General features: G+C 34.0%; 1 protein-coding gene across 1 annotated transcript; it reads left to right on the top strand.

Moving 5' to 3' along the window:
• The first annotated feature begins 1792 nt into the window (after nucleotides 1-1792).
• On the top strand, nucleotides 1793-7752 carry LOC306848577 (calcium release-activated calcium channel protein 1-like). Its single transcript, XM_079383217.1, has 2 exons — nucleotides 1793-2091; nucleotides 4952-7752. Exons 1-2 carry the CDS (start codon nucleotides 1978-1980, stop codon nucleotides 5522-5524), a joined length of 687 nt encoding a protein of 228 aa, XP_079239343.1. The 5' UTR covers nucleotides 1793-1977; the 3' UTR covers nucleotides 5525-7752.
• The last annotated feature ends 8671 nt before the right edge of the window (nucleotides 7753-16423 follow it).

Below are 16423 nucleotides of genomic sequence, written 5' to 3'. Positions count from 1 at the left end.
TTGATTTAAAATAAATCAGTTAAGGTTTAACAATGTTAAGGTTAAAATCAAAAGGCTGAAATCTCCAAAACAGCCTGTTGAACCATTTGCATCTATTTAGAAAAACGATGGGAAAAAAAGAATAAGATGCCACACAGATACTAGTACAATGTTAATATAAAACTATAAGGTTTTGACAAAGTAATGCCATTTTAGGATCACTGCGATACTACTGCAGTTTTTAATTCATATTTTGTTTTAAACTTGCTTTTTTATTTTATTTAAATTTAAATTTTAGTTCAAGTGACTATTTGTCATTTGTATTATTTTTTCCCTGTCTGTATATTTTGTATTACTTTTTATTTCAGTTTGAATTTTTGTTATTGTAGTACCTCAAAATGAGAAACGCTGACTTTGCAACTTTTTTTGCAACACAAAATTTATATTTTATAGTTGTTTTATTTTTCTATAATAACCCTGGCCAAAAGTCCAATTACACAACAACATTTTGTTTTCATCCTGAATAGATGAGTAATTTGAAAATAAATAGGGTTAATTCTAATTTCATGCTAGCTTTGAATTTTGTCATTTTTTAATTACAATATTTGTTGGGCAAAACTATTCTTAAGTATTTTTGAATACTACATTTTTGCTGTTTTATTATTATTATTTTTTTTATTATCATAATTTATTTTTTAATATTTTATTTCCCCCAAACAACCGATTTAATTGTTCAACTCAGTCTTTGTTTAAGCATTATGGAAATAGGCTCTATATTGCCCTGACCAATGAAACCTTTACAATTCGCAACAATTCGGGTTTGTGCTTAACTGGTTTGGTGGAAAAAAAAATCCCAATTTTTCAAAGTCACTACTTCAAATGCCCAAGAAAATAAGCTTATTTATTTGCTGTGCAAACTAACCAAGTCCCCTGCTTGGTCTGCCATCTACCCTGCAATTTCATGACTGTCTTCTCAGGAAATTGCAAAATTAATTGCGAAATTTCCTAATCTCTTATGAAAACTTACCATAGCTTTAATATAGTAAGACTAACTACAGTAACTATGGTATTCTAGTTATAATGCTGATTCATGCAAACAATTAATGCAAATTGAACTCAACCATTATATTAGGCCTAGAATTACAGCAATGTAGTTACAGAATCTGTATTTGTATAGGCTGCTATTTTTATTTACAAATGATCTAGTTTGTAGAAACTACAGTTACATTGATGTAACCATTGTAGTATGGGTCCATTCATGGTTTCACCTGTGGCTATTTTGGCCGTACTACAAATACCACAGTATTGGTTATGATGTAAAACCTATAGTCAATTTAAAAAACAGATATAATTAGATATAAAACCTCATCTCTGTTTCTTAAACACAATCGCATCCATCTATATTTGGCTATGTACCTCATCACCAGTTGTAAACCAACTATAAAAAACAAACAAACAAAAAACACCCAATTAAAGTAGAGAATTACCTTATTCATTCATCGTACAGATTCCTAATGGCAGTTCAGATTCTGCACCTGTTAAAGAAAAAAAAAAATAGGGGAAATTAAGATGATTTTAGATTTTTGGTAGGTTACACGAAGCAAATAAATTATTTTGGGTCGATAATTAAGCTCGCAAATGAGAATGGGAGTAGGGTATACAAAATATATTAACTTCAGCAACAAAAACAATTGCAGGACATAACAGTTCAAATTGAGCCCGCCTGGGGAAAAAAAAAAGTTATGGACTACAAATCCCACAAAGCGTCATCAGCGCAGTGACCGTCAGCGGTGCATTGTGGGTAGCTCGACTTGTAGTTTCTGATGGAACATATTGTAGCGCCGAGCAAGTAACTGAGATTAGTCATTTTACAGTCCGAGTATGTCACAGCGGGCTGAAGGCTTTCAGCAGACATACGAAGGGTAATCAAGAAGTTACAAAGGCGATCTCGGGATTAAAGCATAAAGTTTCCAAACCTCTGAATTTACACCAAGCGCAATGAGTTCAAACGAGCACTCGCTTCAAGCTTTGTCATGGAGAAAACTTTACTTGAGTCGAGCTAAACTCAAAGCGACCAGCAGAACCTCTGCTCTTCTCTCCGGCTTTGCTATGGTGAGTTGATGAAGTAATTAACTCACACTCTGTTTGCTAAAGAGAAACTTACATTGCTCGGAAGCCTGCATGGCAAGTTTTCGGAGTTAGAGCCTTGTAACGTTAACAATGACGCATGACATGTCAGTCACTTTGATGTGGAACCGACACCTGTCATGGAGAGCTAGACACTTTAACCTCGTGCAGCAGCATTGTATTCATTAATTAAGTATTAAATGGTGCTCTCAGTGGTGGGCATTTTGATTCAGCCCTGTGACTCGAATCTTTTGAATCCGTTCGCTAAAAAGATTCATTCGCACCCGTTCAACGATTCGTTCGTCCTGCATGTAACTTACACGCCAGTAGGGGGCGACTAGAGTGTGAATCATTGAATAATTCACTCACTCAGTAGATTAGTTACAAATTCCCAGTCTCCTGTCGTTTATTCTGTCTGTAGATTCTCATTTAATCAATATTTTTCGGAGTTCATTCAGTTAGTTTACGAAAGAGTCACCTCTCTCAGCGCGAAAACGAATCTCCTACAACACAGCGACTCTTCAGTGAAGGGGGCGGATTCGTTCATCAGGCGCAACCAATGAAATGTTCTTTCGCAACACAGACTCGAATGCTATTGGTTTATGTTGCAGTCTGTCACTGAGGGAACGAACGCAGTCGGAAAAACTTGAGTCAGTGCGTGGGAGTAAAGGAGAGTGATTCAAAGGAATTATTAATACCGATACTTAACTGCTCAATTAAATTTTAAATAAATTAAATATTATTACTGCATTACTGCAGTAATTGTGCATTCCCTACATTGTATAGGGAACATATTCACTACCACTAAAAAAAAAAAAAAAAAAAAAGTATAGTAGCAATAACTGTATTAACTATTATTTTGGCAGCAGCTGCGGTTATGATAAATTGTTAAGGGCCTCAGTATCATCTCTGTGAGATGTTTCCGTTTACTGGAAGATCCCTTGCACAGAGGAAATGTACTTCCTTCAACAGTGTCTTGTGAAGTAAACTGATATAACTCCATTACATTATAAACGTGAAATAAAATCATGCATGTCTCTTATCTTTTACATAAAATGGCTTTCAGTATGGGTGTAAAAAACAACAACTACTATAAACATTATCATTATGCATTTCTGTAAAGAAAGCCAAACGGCTTTGAAACGGCGTCTATTGTCAAAAGTGATATCCAAATAAAAATTTATTTGAAATAATATTAAATTAGTTGTAAAAGAAATTGACATTTGGGGTTTATATTAATACATATATTCCCTGACTGCATTTCAGTTTTTCTCGGTACACAAAAACTGATTTTGCTTTGTTGCTGAGAAAGTTGAGACCCAAAACAAAATGTATTATACAAAAGTAAACTAACTGTCCTTCTTCAAAATATAAATATTACAGTTCACACTGTATTAATTTACATTGAAATACTGTGATGTTTGATTGAACACACAGCCTTTGATTTCAACAACAATAGATATGGGAAGCATTGTTTCCTCTCCTTTAAAAGTTAATAAGCCTATTTATTTTGTTCTTGTAACTACAGTTTCGCTGTTGAATAGACCCACCTCTGACCTAAGAACCAACAATGTGTTATAAGTTTCCAGAAATGGGTGCAAGGGACTGGAAAAAGGTGTAATATTCTTTCAGAGGGTGATGTGCTTGAGGTTAGTCTCTTAGCAATAAGCACAGCACAGGAAATGAGCTGAATATGAGTGGCATGAGGAAACTGCGTTTCATAAACTCCTCTCTCTTAGGGATCAGTGTGAACATGCAACATAATTACACATTTCAGTGGTAGTGTTTGTATTTAGTTGCACTGACTGTTACAAAAGTAGTGCACTTCTTTTGTAATCTACTATTGACTTCCAAACTCATTTTCAGGCCTCATTAAACAGAGAACGTGTGATCTGTGGCGTTTTCAGAAGCATGAGAAAAACAGTTTGTCAAAATGTTTGTCTTGTTTTTCCAAAAAATGGAACACCAATAAAACAAGTTTAGTAAAATTACATATTTAATTACATAATTACAAATTATTAGCAGAGAATGTAGAATCTTTTTTTTTTTTTTACTGCTTGATCAATTTAGGTAGTTACAGTAAGCTAATGCAACACAATTCTTGAACATTTTGTCTGGATTTGAATTGCATACAATGAATTTAAATATATAAAATGAAAGTTTATTTAATCTATTTGCTCGGTCACACCTAAATACATGTTCAAACAAACACATTGATTGGATGCAAGCATTAATGTTTTAATCAAACAATATATGTTCTTGTAAAAGGTTTATTATATTTAACTAAAACCATAAAAACCATAATACATGTATTTTATTTCGGGTTTTACTTTAGTTTTACTTGATGCACTAAAATAACTGAACTAAAACAAAAATGAAAATGAGTCAAAACTGCATGGACATATGTAAAACAAAATGTCAAAAAAAGGCAACAAAACACAAAATTACTAAAACTTGAACAAAAATTAAAACAAAAACTAATTAACATATTACTTAAAACCGTAATAGTATCTCAATGATGCTAAAATAACACTGCCTTGTAGTTTAATTTAATAATCTACTTATTTCTTGTTGTATGCCAAAAATAAACTCAATAGCCAATGACTGGTTAAAAAAAAAAAACGTCAAAATTATAGGAGTATTTTTCAGTAAAGTAACTTCATCAGGAGCATGTTTTTGTTTCAATTTAGTTTTTTAAATGTTTATTTCATTCTACCTTCTTTTATAAGTGTGAAACGTCAATCTAACATAATTTTTTTGCTTAAACCAGTTGCTGAAACATGTTTATTGAGGTTACCTGTGATTTTCTTTTTCAGTTTTATGTTACCAATGATTGTGTTCTCAGGTGGCGATGGTGGAGGTCCAGCTGGAGCAGGATCACGACTACCCTCCAGGCTTATTGATTGCTTTCAGTGCCTGCACAACAGTGCTGGTGGCCGTCCATCTCTTTGCCTTGATGATCAGCACATGTATCCTGCCCAACCTGGAGGCCGTGAGCAATGTCCACAACCTCAACTCCATAAAGGAGTCGCCACACGAGCGGATGCACCGCCACATCGAGCTGGCCTGGGCCTTCTCCACCGTCATAGGCACCCTCCTCTTTCTTGCAGAGGTGGTTCTTCTATGCTGGGTGAAGTTCCTTCCTCTGAAGAATAAAGTTTCCCCGACAGAGAATGTAACTAAATCTCCAGGGATAAGCCCCGGGGAAGCTGCAGCGATTGCCTCTACCTCCATCATGGTGCCCTTTGGCTTGGTGTTCATTGTTTTCGCTGTGCATTTCTATCGTTCCCTGGTCAGCCACAAAACGGAGCGGCAGCACCAGGAATTGGAGGTTCTGGCCAAAATCACACAGATGCAAAACCAACTGGATCACAGGGGAGACGCGTCCAACCTGTCCTCTTCAGCACAATTCGCCTAGTTGATGCACTTAGTTGTACCTTTGTTCTCATACCAAACAAAATATGGACTGTTGTAATTAATAGAATCAGGGATTCTGCAATATAGTAGTAGGACCACAGTATTGTGATGCCTTTTCTCATTTACTGTTTTAGTGTACATACAAACATTTATATAGATGGGAAATCTGAAATTGTGCCACTACACTATTTTAACTGCTATTTGAATCTTCTGTTTTCACACACAAAAAATGCAGTTTAAAAAAATAGTTTGTTACATTTACAAAATGATTTAAATTTGGCATGCATCGGAAGTCACAGATAGTCTTTTCTTCCCTATTGTGACACATATCAGAGTAAAACGGTTTCTCAAATAAGAAAAAAATGTAGGATGAGACTTGATTTCTTACATCGTCAGAAAAGAGATGAGTTGTTTCAAGAGGGAGGGGAAGATATTTTCATGGCACTTGATATTTTATGGTAACACTTTACTATAAGGTTCATTAGTTAACATGAACTAAGAATGAACAATACTTCAACAGTATTTATTAATTTTAGTTAATGTTCATTTCAGCATTTACTAATGCATTATTAAAATCACAAGTTGTGTTTGTTAACATTAGTTAAAGCACTGTAAACTAACACTAACAAACATTTAACAACTGTATTTTTATTAACAAAGATTTCATTGTTCATAGTGTTCATTGTTCGTTCATGTTAACTAATATGTTAACAAATAACACCTTATTGTAAAGTGTTAGAAAACAAAAAATAAAACAATAAAATCTTTTATAATAGTGTAATTTCCATTAAAAATAAGAATTGTTATTAAATACGAATTGATTTGAAAGGAAAATATTACGTAATATGATGATTAGCATCACTGAATTTATTCAATTTAAGGTTAAAATAAAATAAAAAAATAAAATGTATTGATTTGATTCCCTCACTTCCTTGTCTTGCTCAATTTTTCATTTTGTTTTCAGCAGTTTGGATGCTTCCAGCTTAGAAAATGTATATAGCTGCAGGATTCAAAAGCAAAAATAATAAAGATTTAGGCTTTTTTAACATTTGGTAGTTGATTGAATAGGGACACCAGCATGTTAGCCAGAGCTGTTTGTTGTTCCATTTCAGTATTTCCATATATTGCTAGGCCAAATTATTACACCCAAATGCATAGAAAGTTTTCCAGTGTTATGATAATCGATTCATTTTCTTTTTTGTTCAGTTTTTACCTGCATAAAGTAAAAATATTTTTTCAACATCGTGCAATTAGAATTTTACCTTGTAAGCGACAAAGTGTCACACTTGCGTGCATAAAAGTGTTATTGAAAATAACATTTTGTAGACTTATTTTTTTTAAAACCCACTTCTTAAAAATTGCTGGAATTTTTATAAATGATATTTTATGATTCAGGCAAATGGTATGTGGCTTCATTATGTGCTCAGGCCATATGAAAACATAATGGCATCGCTGCTGTTTAAGCCATTAAGACCAGAAATAATGCTTTTCAGGAAGCTTTATCTTGCTCTGAGGTTACAAACAGATCAAATATATATTATAAATATTGTATATTTTCTTTTTCTCTGTTTGTTCAGCATGTTTTGATTGTGTGAACACAAAATGTGGACTTTTAAAATATATATTTTAATATAATTTTCTGTGAAGAGGCTTTTGAATTATACTGGTATAATTTGTTTACAAATATAGACTTGTATAAAGAAATAAGGTCTTTTGTAGGGATTTTGGACACCTACTGTAAAGTTATAATAAAATCAAAGATGAGCAGTCATTTTTAGACTATTTGGAAGTTATTTTCATTTTTCTAAATTTTCAGGCCACCTTGTTTGTATACATCATATATCTTTTTATATTACAACAGTTGCTAATTGACTTGTTTGATATAATACATCTTGAAAAAGTCCATTTTTGCCCTTGTGACAAAAAGCTACTGTTCACAATTTTTATAACGAGATACATTTTGCTGGTTACTGGCAGACCATTTCACCACTTTCTATGCCATTTCATAGGAAAGTACCTCTGATATTGTGACAGTTGTGTTTATAAAGAAAATAAATCAGTGCATTATTTTCATATTTTATATACAGATTAATTCTGCTATTTTTCTGCATATTTCTTGATTTTATAAGACGCTAGAGTTGGGAGATAATGATTTATTTTATGGTACTTTTTTGTCAAAGTATTTGTCAAGTAGAAAATGTGCATTTGCCAAATAAAAATGTGTAAGTGAAAAAGTGCTGACTGTTTCTTGTGTAGCCTAAGAACAGTTTTCAAGAGGCTTAGCTGCATAGAATTGTATTTTATTTCAAACATTAAAAAGTAAAGAATTCCAAAGGCCCTTTTGAATCTGGTCTCACATTAGATTTACTCTTGACTGGGCAAACAGAGCATCTGTGCCACACAGGCGTGCTTTTGCTGGTCAGTAGACTCTTATCTTTATCAATTCTGACTACTAGTGCACAATATGCATATATGCAAGACAAAATACAAAATGTCCATAATAGCATTTTGAATTTCTGAGTTCCGTGCGCCCCCTTGAGGAAGAGAACGGAACATCTAAAGTTATAAACTTTTCTTTCTCCATTGTACACATACAATTTTTTAGTTGTTGTTGTTGTTTTTAATGCAGGGGGGCAATGCTGTGATTACATTTACTGAAACTATATGATAAAGATAACAGAGATATCGTTAACTTGTATATAAACACAACTTGTATATAAAAACTGAAATAAAATAGATGTATGCTAAAATACTAACATAAACAAAACTAAATAAACTAAAACCAAAAAACGAAATTAAAACGAGCCTATATAGACATTAAATAGACAAAATTTATTATAAATAATAACAAAATGATACTAAATTAACACTGCTTCGCTCTAAACATTCATTAAATGCATATAAAAGTAATGTTGTTCAAGATGAAAGTCGTCTTGACCGGTTATAAAAAGACTACAACGTGTAATGCATTGCTTTCATCGACAGATGGCAGTGTTGATCATGTTCATAAAGAGCTAGCCCTCCAGTGTATTTGAACTACAGCTGATTAGGAAAGCTGGAAAATATACCTCAATAAATTTAATTGCTAGTTGTAACCTCTATTCCTATCTTCCATGGATAATAATGATCAGTATTTGTTTCCAAGAGCCTTGTGCTGCTATCATGTGACATTTCTACAGTAAAACGATGGGTATTTTGCTTATTCTTTGGCTCCTGGTTTTCTAGGCCTTTCTGCTGGAGGTGCAGGTGAGCCTGAGTTCATGACTGCTTCATTGTGTTTGTTCGGTTGCGTATCGACCCTGAAACGATGCTCAGGGTGATCAGTGATGTCTCTGTTATCTTAAGCGTGACTGTGCTGGTATGCTGCTTTGCTTCTCAAGATATTCAGAGAGGGTCATCTCTCTCTCCTTTCTTTCGTTCTCTCTCTCTCGCTCTGTTTCTGCTCACTTCCCGTCACTCTATAGCTTTGATGGGGTGCCATGTATCTCTCACACTGGAGGTCTTTTCATTGGGAGCACCTGTCAGGAGGAAGTAGGGAATGGCGGTTTGTTGTTACAGGCAGGAATAGCCAGATGAGGCAGAAGTGTGTGTCTATTTGTGTGTGTGAAGGGAAAGAGATGTCTGCTAGGTGACAGATGGAGAAAGAGAGGTGAGAAGTGGAGGGTAAAAGACTACAAAAGAGCTCCAGTCAGTGGACACAGTTTTATGTGTTGACTGAATTTAAACAGACCAAGAAAACACAAACACACGCGTTTATTTAAATGGGGACATTCCATAGGCCAGGAGTTTTCAAACGGGTCCGTGGACCCCGATGGGGCTGCAAGTGCATGCTAGGGGGTCCGGGAAAAGTTTGGAGAAAAAACATTTTTAAAATAATTAAAAATAAATAATAACATTCCAAATAAATGGAAAATTGAAATAAAATACTCACAAAAAATATTAATTTAAATAAAGAAATAATTAATCTAAGAGTATATTACCAAAGTAAAAAAATAAAAAATAATCACATAATAATGTACCATAATAGAAACATAATTTAAAAACAATAATTTAAGCATAATTGTAATAAAATGTAATAAATAATAAACCTAATTAAATATTTTTCACAGTATAGCTTCTTTTTAAATGTTAGTATGGGGGTCCCTCACACCATGATCATATTTGGGTTTCTGTGGTATTTAAAGACTGAAAACCCCTGCCATATATTGGTTTTATATAAATATAATATTTTCCAAAATAAGACAAAGAGATTTACAAATTTTCAGATTTAGCTCACTTCTTGGTACAAGTTTGTCCCCAAAATATCTAATGTGTTAATTAGGGCTGTAAATGTCTTATTATATTATCTGTTATTTTACTTTATTAATATCTGGCCCATGATAAAGTAATATTAGAATTCCTTTGTGATATAATATTACAGTTATATTGAAATCTTTGACTTTTTAAAAAATTTGCATTAGACTTAGATGTTTTGTGTAATTCTATTCTTTGCTCTTTTGAGGTTTTGGCCAGATAAACTGGTCAAATAATTAGTTAAATGGTGCATGATCAGTGTAAAATAATTAAAAGTTTAATTAATTATGTTAAAATTAGAAGTGAAAAAGTAATTCTTGGTAATTGAAATGAAAATATCTATTAAGTTTTATGAGAAAAAAAATATTGCAATACAATAAAATATACAGCCATACTGTTTATCTACACTGTTAAACATGAAGGTTCCTTATTGGCATCTACAACCTGAATTCCGAAAATGCTGGGACGTTTATTTATTTATTTTTTTATAAAAAAAAAACTAAAAGATTTTCAAATCACATGAGCCAATATTTTATTCACAATAGAACATAGAGAACATAACAAATGTTTAAACTGAAAAATTGTACACTTTTATCCACTAAATGAGCTCATTTCAAATTTGATGCCTGCACAGGTCTCAAAAAAGTTGGCACGGGGGAACAAAGGGCTGAAAAGCAAGCAATTTTGAAAAGATTCAGCTGGGAGAACATCTAGCAACTAATTAAGTTAATTGATATTAGGCCTGTAACATGATTAGCATTAGTTATAAAAGGGATGTCTTAGAGAGGCAGAGGCTCTCCAGTCTGTGAAAGAGTGCATAAAAAGATTGTGGAATACATCAAATTGCAAAGGCTTTGCAAATCTCATCATCTACAGTGCATAACATTATCAAAAGATTCAGAAACTGGAGAAATCTATGTGCGTAAGGGACAAGGCCGAAGATCTTTGTTTGGATGCCCATGGTCTTCGGGCCCTCAGACAACACTGCATCACTCATCGGCATGATTCTGTCACTGACATTACTAAATGGGCCCAGGAATACTTTCAGAAACCATTGTCGGTAAACACAATTCACCGTGCCATCTGCAGATGCCAACTAAAGCTTTACCATGCAAAAAGGAAGCCATATGTGAACATGGTCCAGAAGCGTCGTCATGTCCTGTGGGGCAAGGCTCATTTAAAATGGACTGTTTGAAAGTGGAAAAGTGTTCTATGGTCAGATGAGTCCAAATTTGACATTCTCGTTGGAAGTCAAATTTGGTCTCCCTCCTAAAGAGGAGGGAGACCTTCCAGCGTGTTATCAGCATTCAGTTGAAAAGCCAGCATCTCTGATGGTATGGGGGGCATAAGTGCATACGGTATTCAGCAAGACAATGCAAAACCACATACTGCAGCTATTACAACAGCATGGCTTCGTAGTAGAAGAGTCCGGGTACTGAATCGGCCTGCCTGCAGTCCAGATCTTTCACCTATAGTGCATTTAGCATATCATTAAACTAAAAATATGTCAAAGACAACCACAAACTCTTTAGCAGCTGGAAACCTATATCAGGCAAAAATGGGACCAAATTCCAACACCAAAACTCCAGAAACTCATAACCTCGATGCCCAGACGTCTTCAAACTGTTTTGAAAAGAAGAGGAGATGCTACACCATGGTAAACATGCCCCCGTCCCAACTATTTTGAGACCTGTAGCAGGCATCAAATTTGAAATGAGTTCATTTTGTGCATAAAATTTTACAATTTCTCAGTTTAAACATTTGTTATGTTATCTGTGTTCTGTTGTGAATGAAATATTGGCTCATCATGTGATTTGAAAGTCGTTTAGTTTTCATTTTCAAATTTAAACAAACGTCCCAACATTTCCAGAATTTAGGTTGTATTATAGTTCCATGAAGAACCTTTAACATCCATAAAATCTTTAATTGAACAAACTGTTCTTTTTTATAGTGGAAAGGCTCTTAAGAATGATAAAATCTTTATTCACACAAAGAAAAAAACGGTTCTTTTAACAATGTTTTTGGGGAACCCAGAAGAGTCCTGCTGATGCATCTGTGTTAAAATCTACATTTGAAATGTTTATTTTGTTAAAGAGTTTAATAAAGGTGTTGACCCAATTTTTGTTAGCAAGCAAGAGGAGACGAGAGGAATGCAATAGCACAAATTTTGTCTGTTTGAACACCTGTATGTGAGTGTGTGTTGGAGTGTGCAAGGCCGGATCTGGATGCAGAGACGACTCATCCTTCCTCCTGGAGCTACAAAGAGGCCGTTTAGGTGCTCGTGAGAGGATGGCATTGTGCGGGCCACCCATCCCTGGCTGCCCGTTAGAGAACTAAATGATTCTGCTCTCACTGCCAGTCCAGCTGGCCACTCATACAGACACACTCATATAAACACATCACATTCTCCTGCCAAAATCACCATCAGATGCAGCCACATCTTCCTTCAGTGAAAGACAGACAGACAGACAGACTGGGGTTTATGCACCTTATGTGTAATCTTTCGTAATATTGTTTCATAATAATTATTAATACTTTGTGCAGATTTGTTTTGACTTCTCATTGCGGGTGCATGGTGGAATTATGAAAGTGTTGCGACTGCAGTAGTGCTGCGTGTGCATTTTTTGCGCGTGTGCATCTTTTGCACGTTAACCTCAAACGGTCAAATCCTGACCCAGTTGTAGCATCCTGGGGAAACAGCATGTTTAATCCATTAAGAAGCACAATGTGAGAGGAAGACTTGCATGTTCTCAGGGTAGTCCGAAACTCACCCCTCCTGGTCTTATCACAAACACAGAGACACGTATGCACACACACGGGCCAAAAACATCTTGGAAGCTGATGTGGTTTTTATATTGTGTATAGATACATACAATAAAATAGATACAAACAATATAATAGATACATACAATAAATTAAATAAATATATAAATAAATAAAATAATCTGCAACATTGGAAAATGTATCTAAAATACCTTTTAAAAATACAAAATGCATTAATAAATAAAAATACAATATTGCAATATTACGAGACATCAGTCTCCTTCTTAGATGCGATTATGATCTTAAAAATCTCTGTCTTAACTTATCAGTGTATCTTCAACAGGTTTAACTTTATTGGAAGATGATGCATAAGATTAGCCTCCATAATATCCTGTTGTGGAAATACAGATATGTGTTATTTAGGAATAAATCCTAACATTATAAAAATTGTTGGAACAATGATACCTTATGAGATATTTTGTTCAAAATTTAAGTTAAATGATAGAATTGTACATTTCATTTTCTGGGAGGATTTGCATCTTTGCAATTGAAAAAAGTTACCAAATTTCTACATATTTTTCAATGAACTGCATTTTTTTCTCCCTTTTCTTCCCTCTATATAATTGTACTTATTTACTGTTCCTCAAATTCATTAATGATGCTGTCTGTTGTGTGGCTAAGAATTTGTCATTATTGTACCAGGCCAACTTTCCAATGTTCAATAAAGTTCTTGCATACAAATATTACAATATTACAAAAATCCTATCTCAATTTATGTCACTCCAAATCATATGTTTTTTTATTATTATTATTTTTTCCGTGGAACACAAATGGAACTGAATAAAGAATGAGCAAATGGTGATTGTGCTGTACAATATGGTTATTGTTCGGCTTGCTGGTGCTATATATGATCTATTATTGTCCAAACATACAGACATATAGGCACATACAGTGAGACCCTCAAATATTGCTTGGAAAACTACACTGAACTTGAATGAAAGTCAATGCAAACAAGTTTAGTTAGCTTTTATCAGCACTTGAATGGAGGGGCAGTGTCTGATGTGAATTCACACATGGACAGGTTTGGTCCTCTCTGGGTGCGGTCACCGGGAGTTGTAAAGAATATACACATTCAACAGCCTGCTTTACTTTGGTTTTGACATTGTGTAACAAGATCATCAACATCAGCTGGGTGTATTGCTTGTCTTCTCCATTATTAAGGATATCACTCATCCAAATCACCATTTCTTCAATTGCAAGATTTGTCTGAATTGCTGCAGTGGGCACTCAAAATACAATCTTGCAGAAATCATCATAAAGCAGGTTTGACCCCTTAGACTTGCCATACAAGCTTAGACAGTAAACAGCATCTGCAGCTGGAGCCAAATATGAATTCATGAATGAAAGATCACAGACACCTGTGTAAAGAGTGTGTGTGTGTTTCTGACTTGAAAGTAACTTCTTATGTCATCTGTTAAAAACAGTTTTAATAAACATCCCGTGTCACACAATGCGGCAAACTCTCACGCAAGACTTTTTTTCAAATTCTCAAGTCATATAGATTTCCCTGAATCAAATTTTCCACAACATTTAGACATAAAAACCACAAAATAGCTGTAAAATGATCAAATTTCATGCTTTGGTAGATTATTTTTAACAATTAAACACAAAGAAAATTCACTGGCACACTACTCTGAGAAAAAGAAAAATGTTTTCACTTTTTTTTAATTTTCAGAAATTGTTAGTAAATTTCTCCAATAATCACAAAGAAATATCATGTAACACATTGATTTAAATGTGAAATTTTGATGTAGAAACCCTGAATAATGTCTTTTTGTTTCAATACTCCAATATTTATTTATTTATTTAACTATCCATACATCCATTTATTATTATTATTTTATAAATTATTATATATATATATATATATATATATATATATATATTTTTTTTTTTTTTTTTTACAGTGTAGACTCTTTTTTTAAGATTTTCACCTCTGGTCTTTTGGCAAAATTGTTTAAAATAACATGTTCCAACATTCACAATAAATATAAAAAAAGGGGGAAAAAAATCATATTTTAAGGTTTTGAAATTGGCTTTAGTAGTAGATGGGTACACTAAAACCACTAATCCTAGACATATAAATTATTTGTGAATAACTTCTCTTTAGTAAAATGTTTTTCCTTAGGCTAATGCTTTCCTCTTCTCCCAGAGATCATTACTGCCTAAACAGAGGAGGAGGAGAAATCACATTAAACTTCAAAAGAGCCCAAACCACAGGGGTGAACAAAGAGGAGATGAGAGAAAAGTGTAAAAAGTTTCACGAGAGTTTCAAAGTATAAACAGAGATTATGAAATCATGAATAATGGAGCATACGATAGCAAACAAGTGAGTTTCAGAATGGAAGGAATTTGAAACTTTATCCATAGATGAGAAAAAATCACAACAGGGAGGCCAAAAGGATGATTTTTTGACTAAACACATATAATGAACCTGCAATATCAAAAAGACTGAAATAAGACCCATCTGGCTTAGATTAGAGACTTGATCTGATGCCAAACGTCATATGTGATTTATCTGGGAAAACCACTATAGAAAACAGAGAAATTCCCAGTGTAGACATCACTCTCATCTGTCATACAGACAGTTGTGTAATTCTCACATGCAAGGCAAATTCAGGAGCTAATGTGATACACATTCTCAGCAAGCTCTGCTCTCCATCAGACACCACGACTCTCCTGGTGTTGTTTTTTTTTTATCTCATGAGGATGTTCTCATGCGTGACTGTGTGTCCTTCAGCAAAGCTCTGTTCAAAGATGACCTCTGTTTTGATAGATGAGAGGCTCCATTGTCAAGTCTGGTCTGGTGTTCAGTTAGGCCAGACAAATTTCATTATTAACTTCACACTAATTGTGTCTGTCTGTGTTCTGTATACGTGGATACGTGATGAGAGCAGTTGGTGTCTATCTGTCCTTAAAACTGGAAGAGAACTCAGTATGAGAGCAGTATTAGGCCTGACAGTAAAACATGAATTAATATAGAAATATACATGTAAAAAACAACAACAACAACATTTGGAATGTTTTTTGAAACAGATGGTGAGTGTGCGCTCTTCCACCTACAAGTAAAAAAGAAAAAAGTGGCTCATTTTAACATACATTTTAAAATAAAAAGGTTAACATTGTGAGCCACATTATAACATGTAAACTGTGTGGTATTTTTTAAAGAACTTTTGTACACATGTGCGGACACCAAAGCTTTGAGAACATGAACAACTCTTTTATTCCATATCAAAAGACTTGAGTTGAACCTGAAACAAACCATTAATTCAGTTTTTATTATCTTCCAACATTATTTTTTTAACATGAGCAGGCGTGACCATATTAAACTGTGTCAGCCACTTCCAGTTATTTTAGCTGTGCAAAAACCATTCATACTGCTGCCTAATGTTGCAAACTGATATTTGTTATCATATTATTTATTGATTTATTTATTATGGTAATCATAAACACACTACTTTGTCGCACAAACAGTTTTACCCTTTACTGCACTTTGTAAATCCAGCCGTACACCAGACTGCTAATGAAGCAGAAACTTGGACCTCGGGGACTTGTGAACATGTCTGGAAGTCACACACATACACAGACAGGCTAACTTTGGCACTGAAAAATAAAACTGAATATCATTCTTAATAGCACAAATACAGAACTGAATATCAAATACCAAAAAATATTAACCGCTAATACATAAAAAAAAAAAAAACTCCTAGAAATGCAGTCCTAAAAAATATGGTCCTGAAACTGCAGTCTCCAATATTGCAGGAACATGGTGGAGGAGGCAGCA

This window comes from Barbus barbus (assembly GCF_936440315.1).
Source record: "Barbus barbus genome assembly, chromosome: 28".
NCBI lineage: Eukaryota > Metazoa > Chordata > Actinopteri > Cypriniformes > Cyprinidae > Barbus > Barbus barbus.
This window is presented reverse-complemented; position numbering and strand designations above follow the sequence as displayed.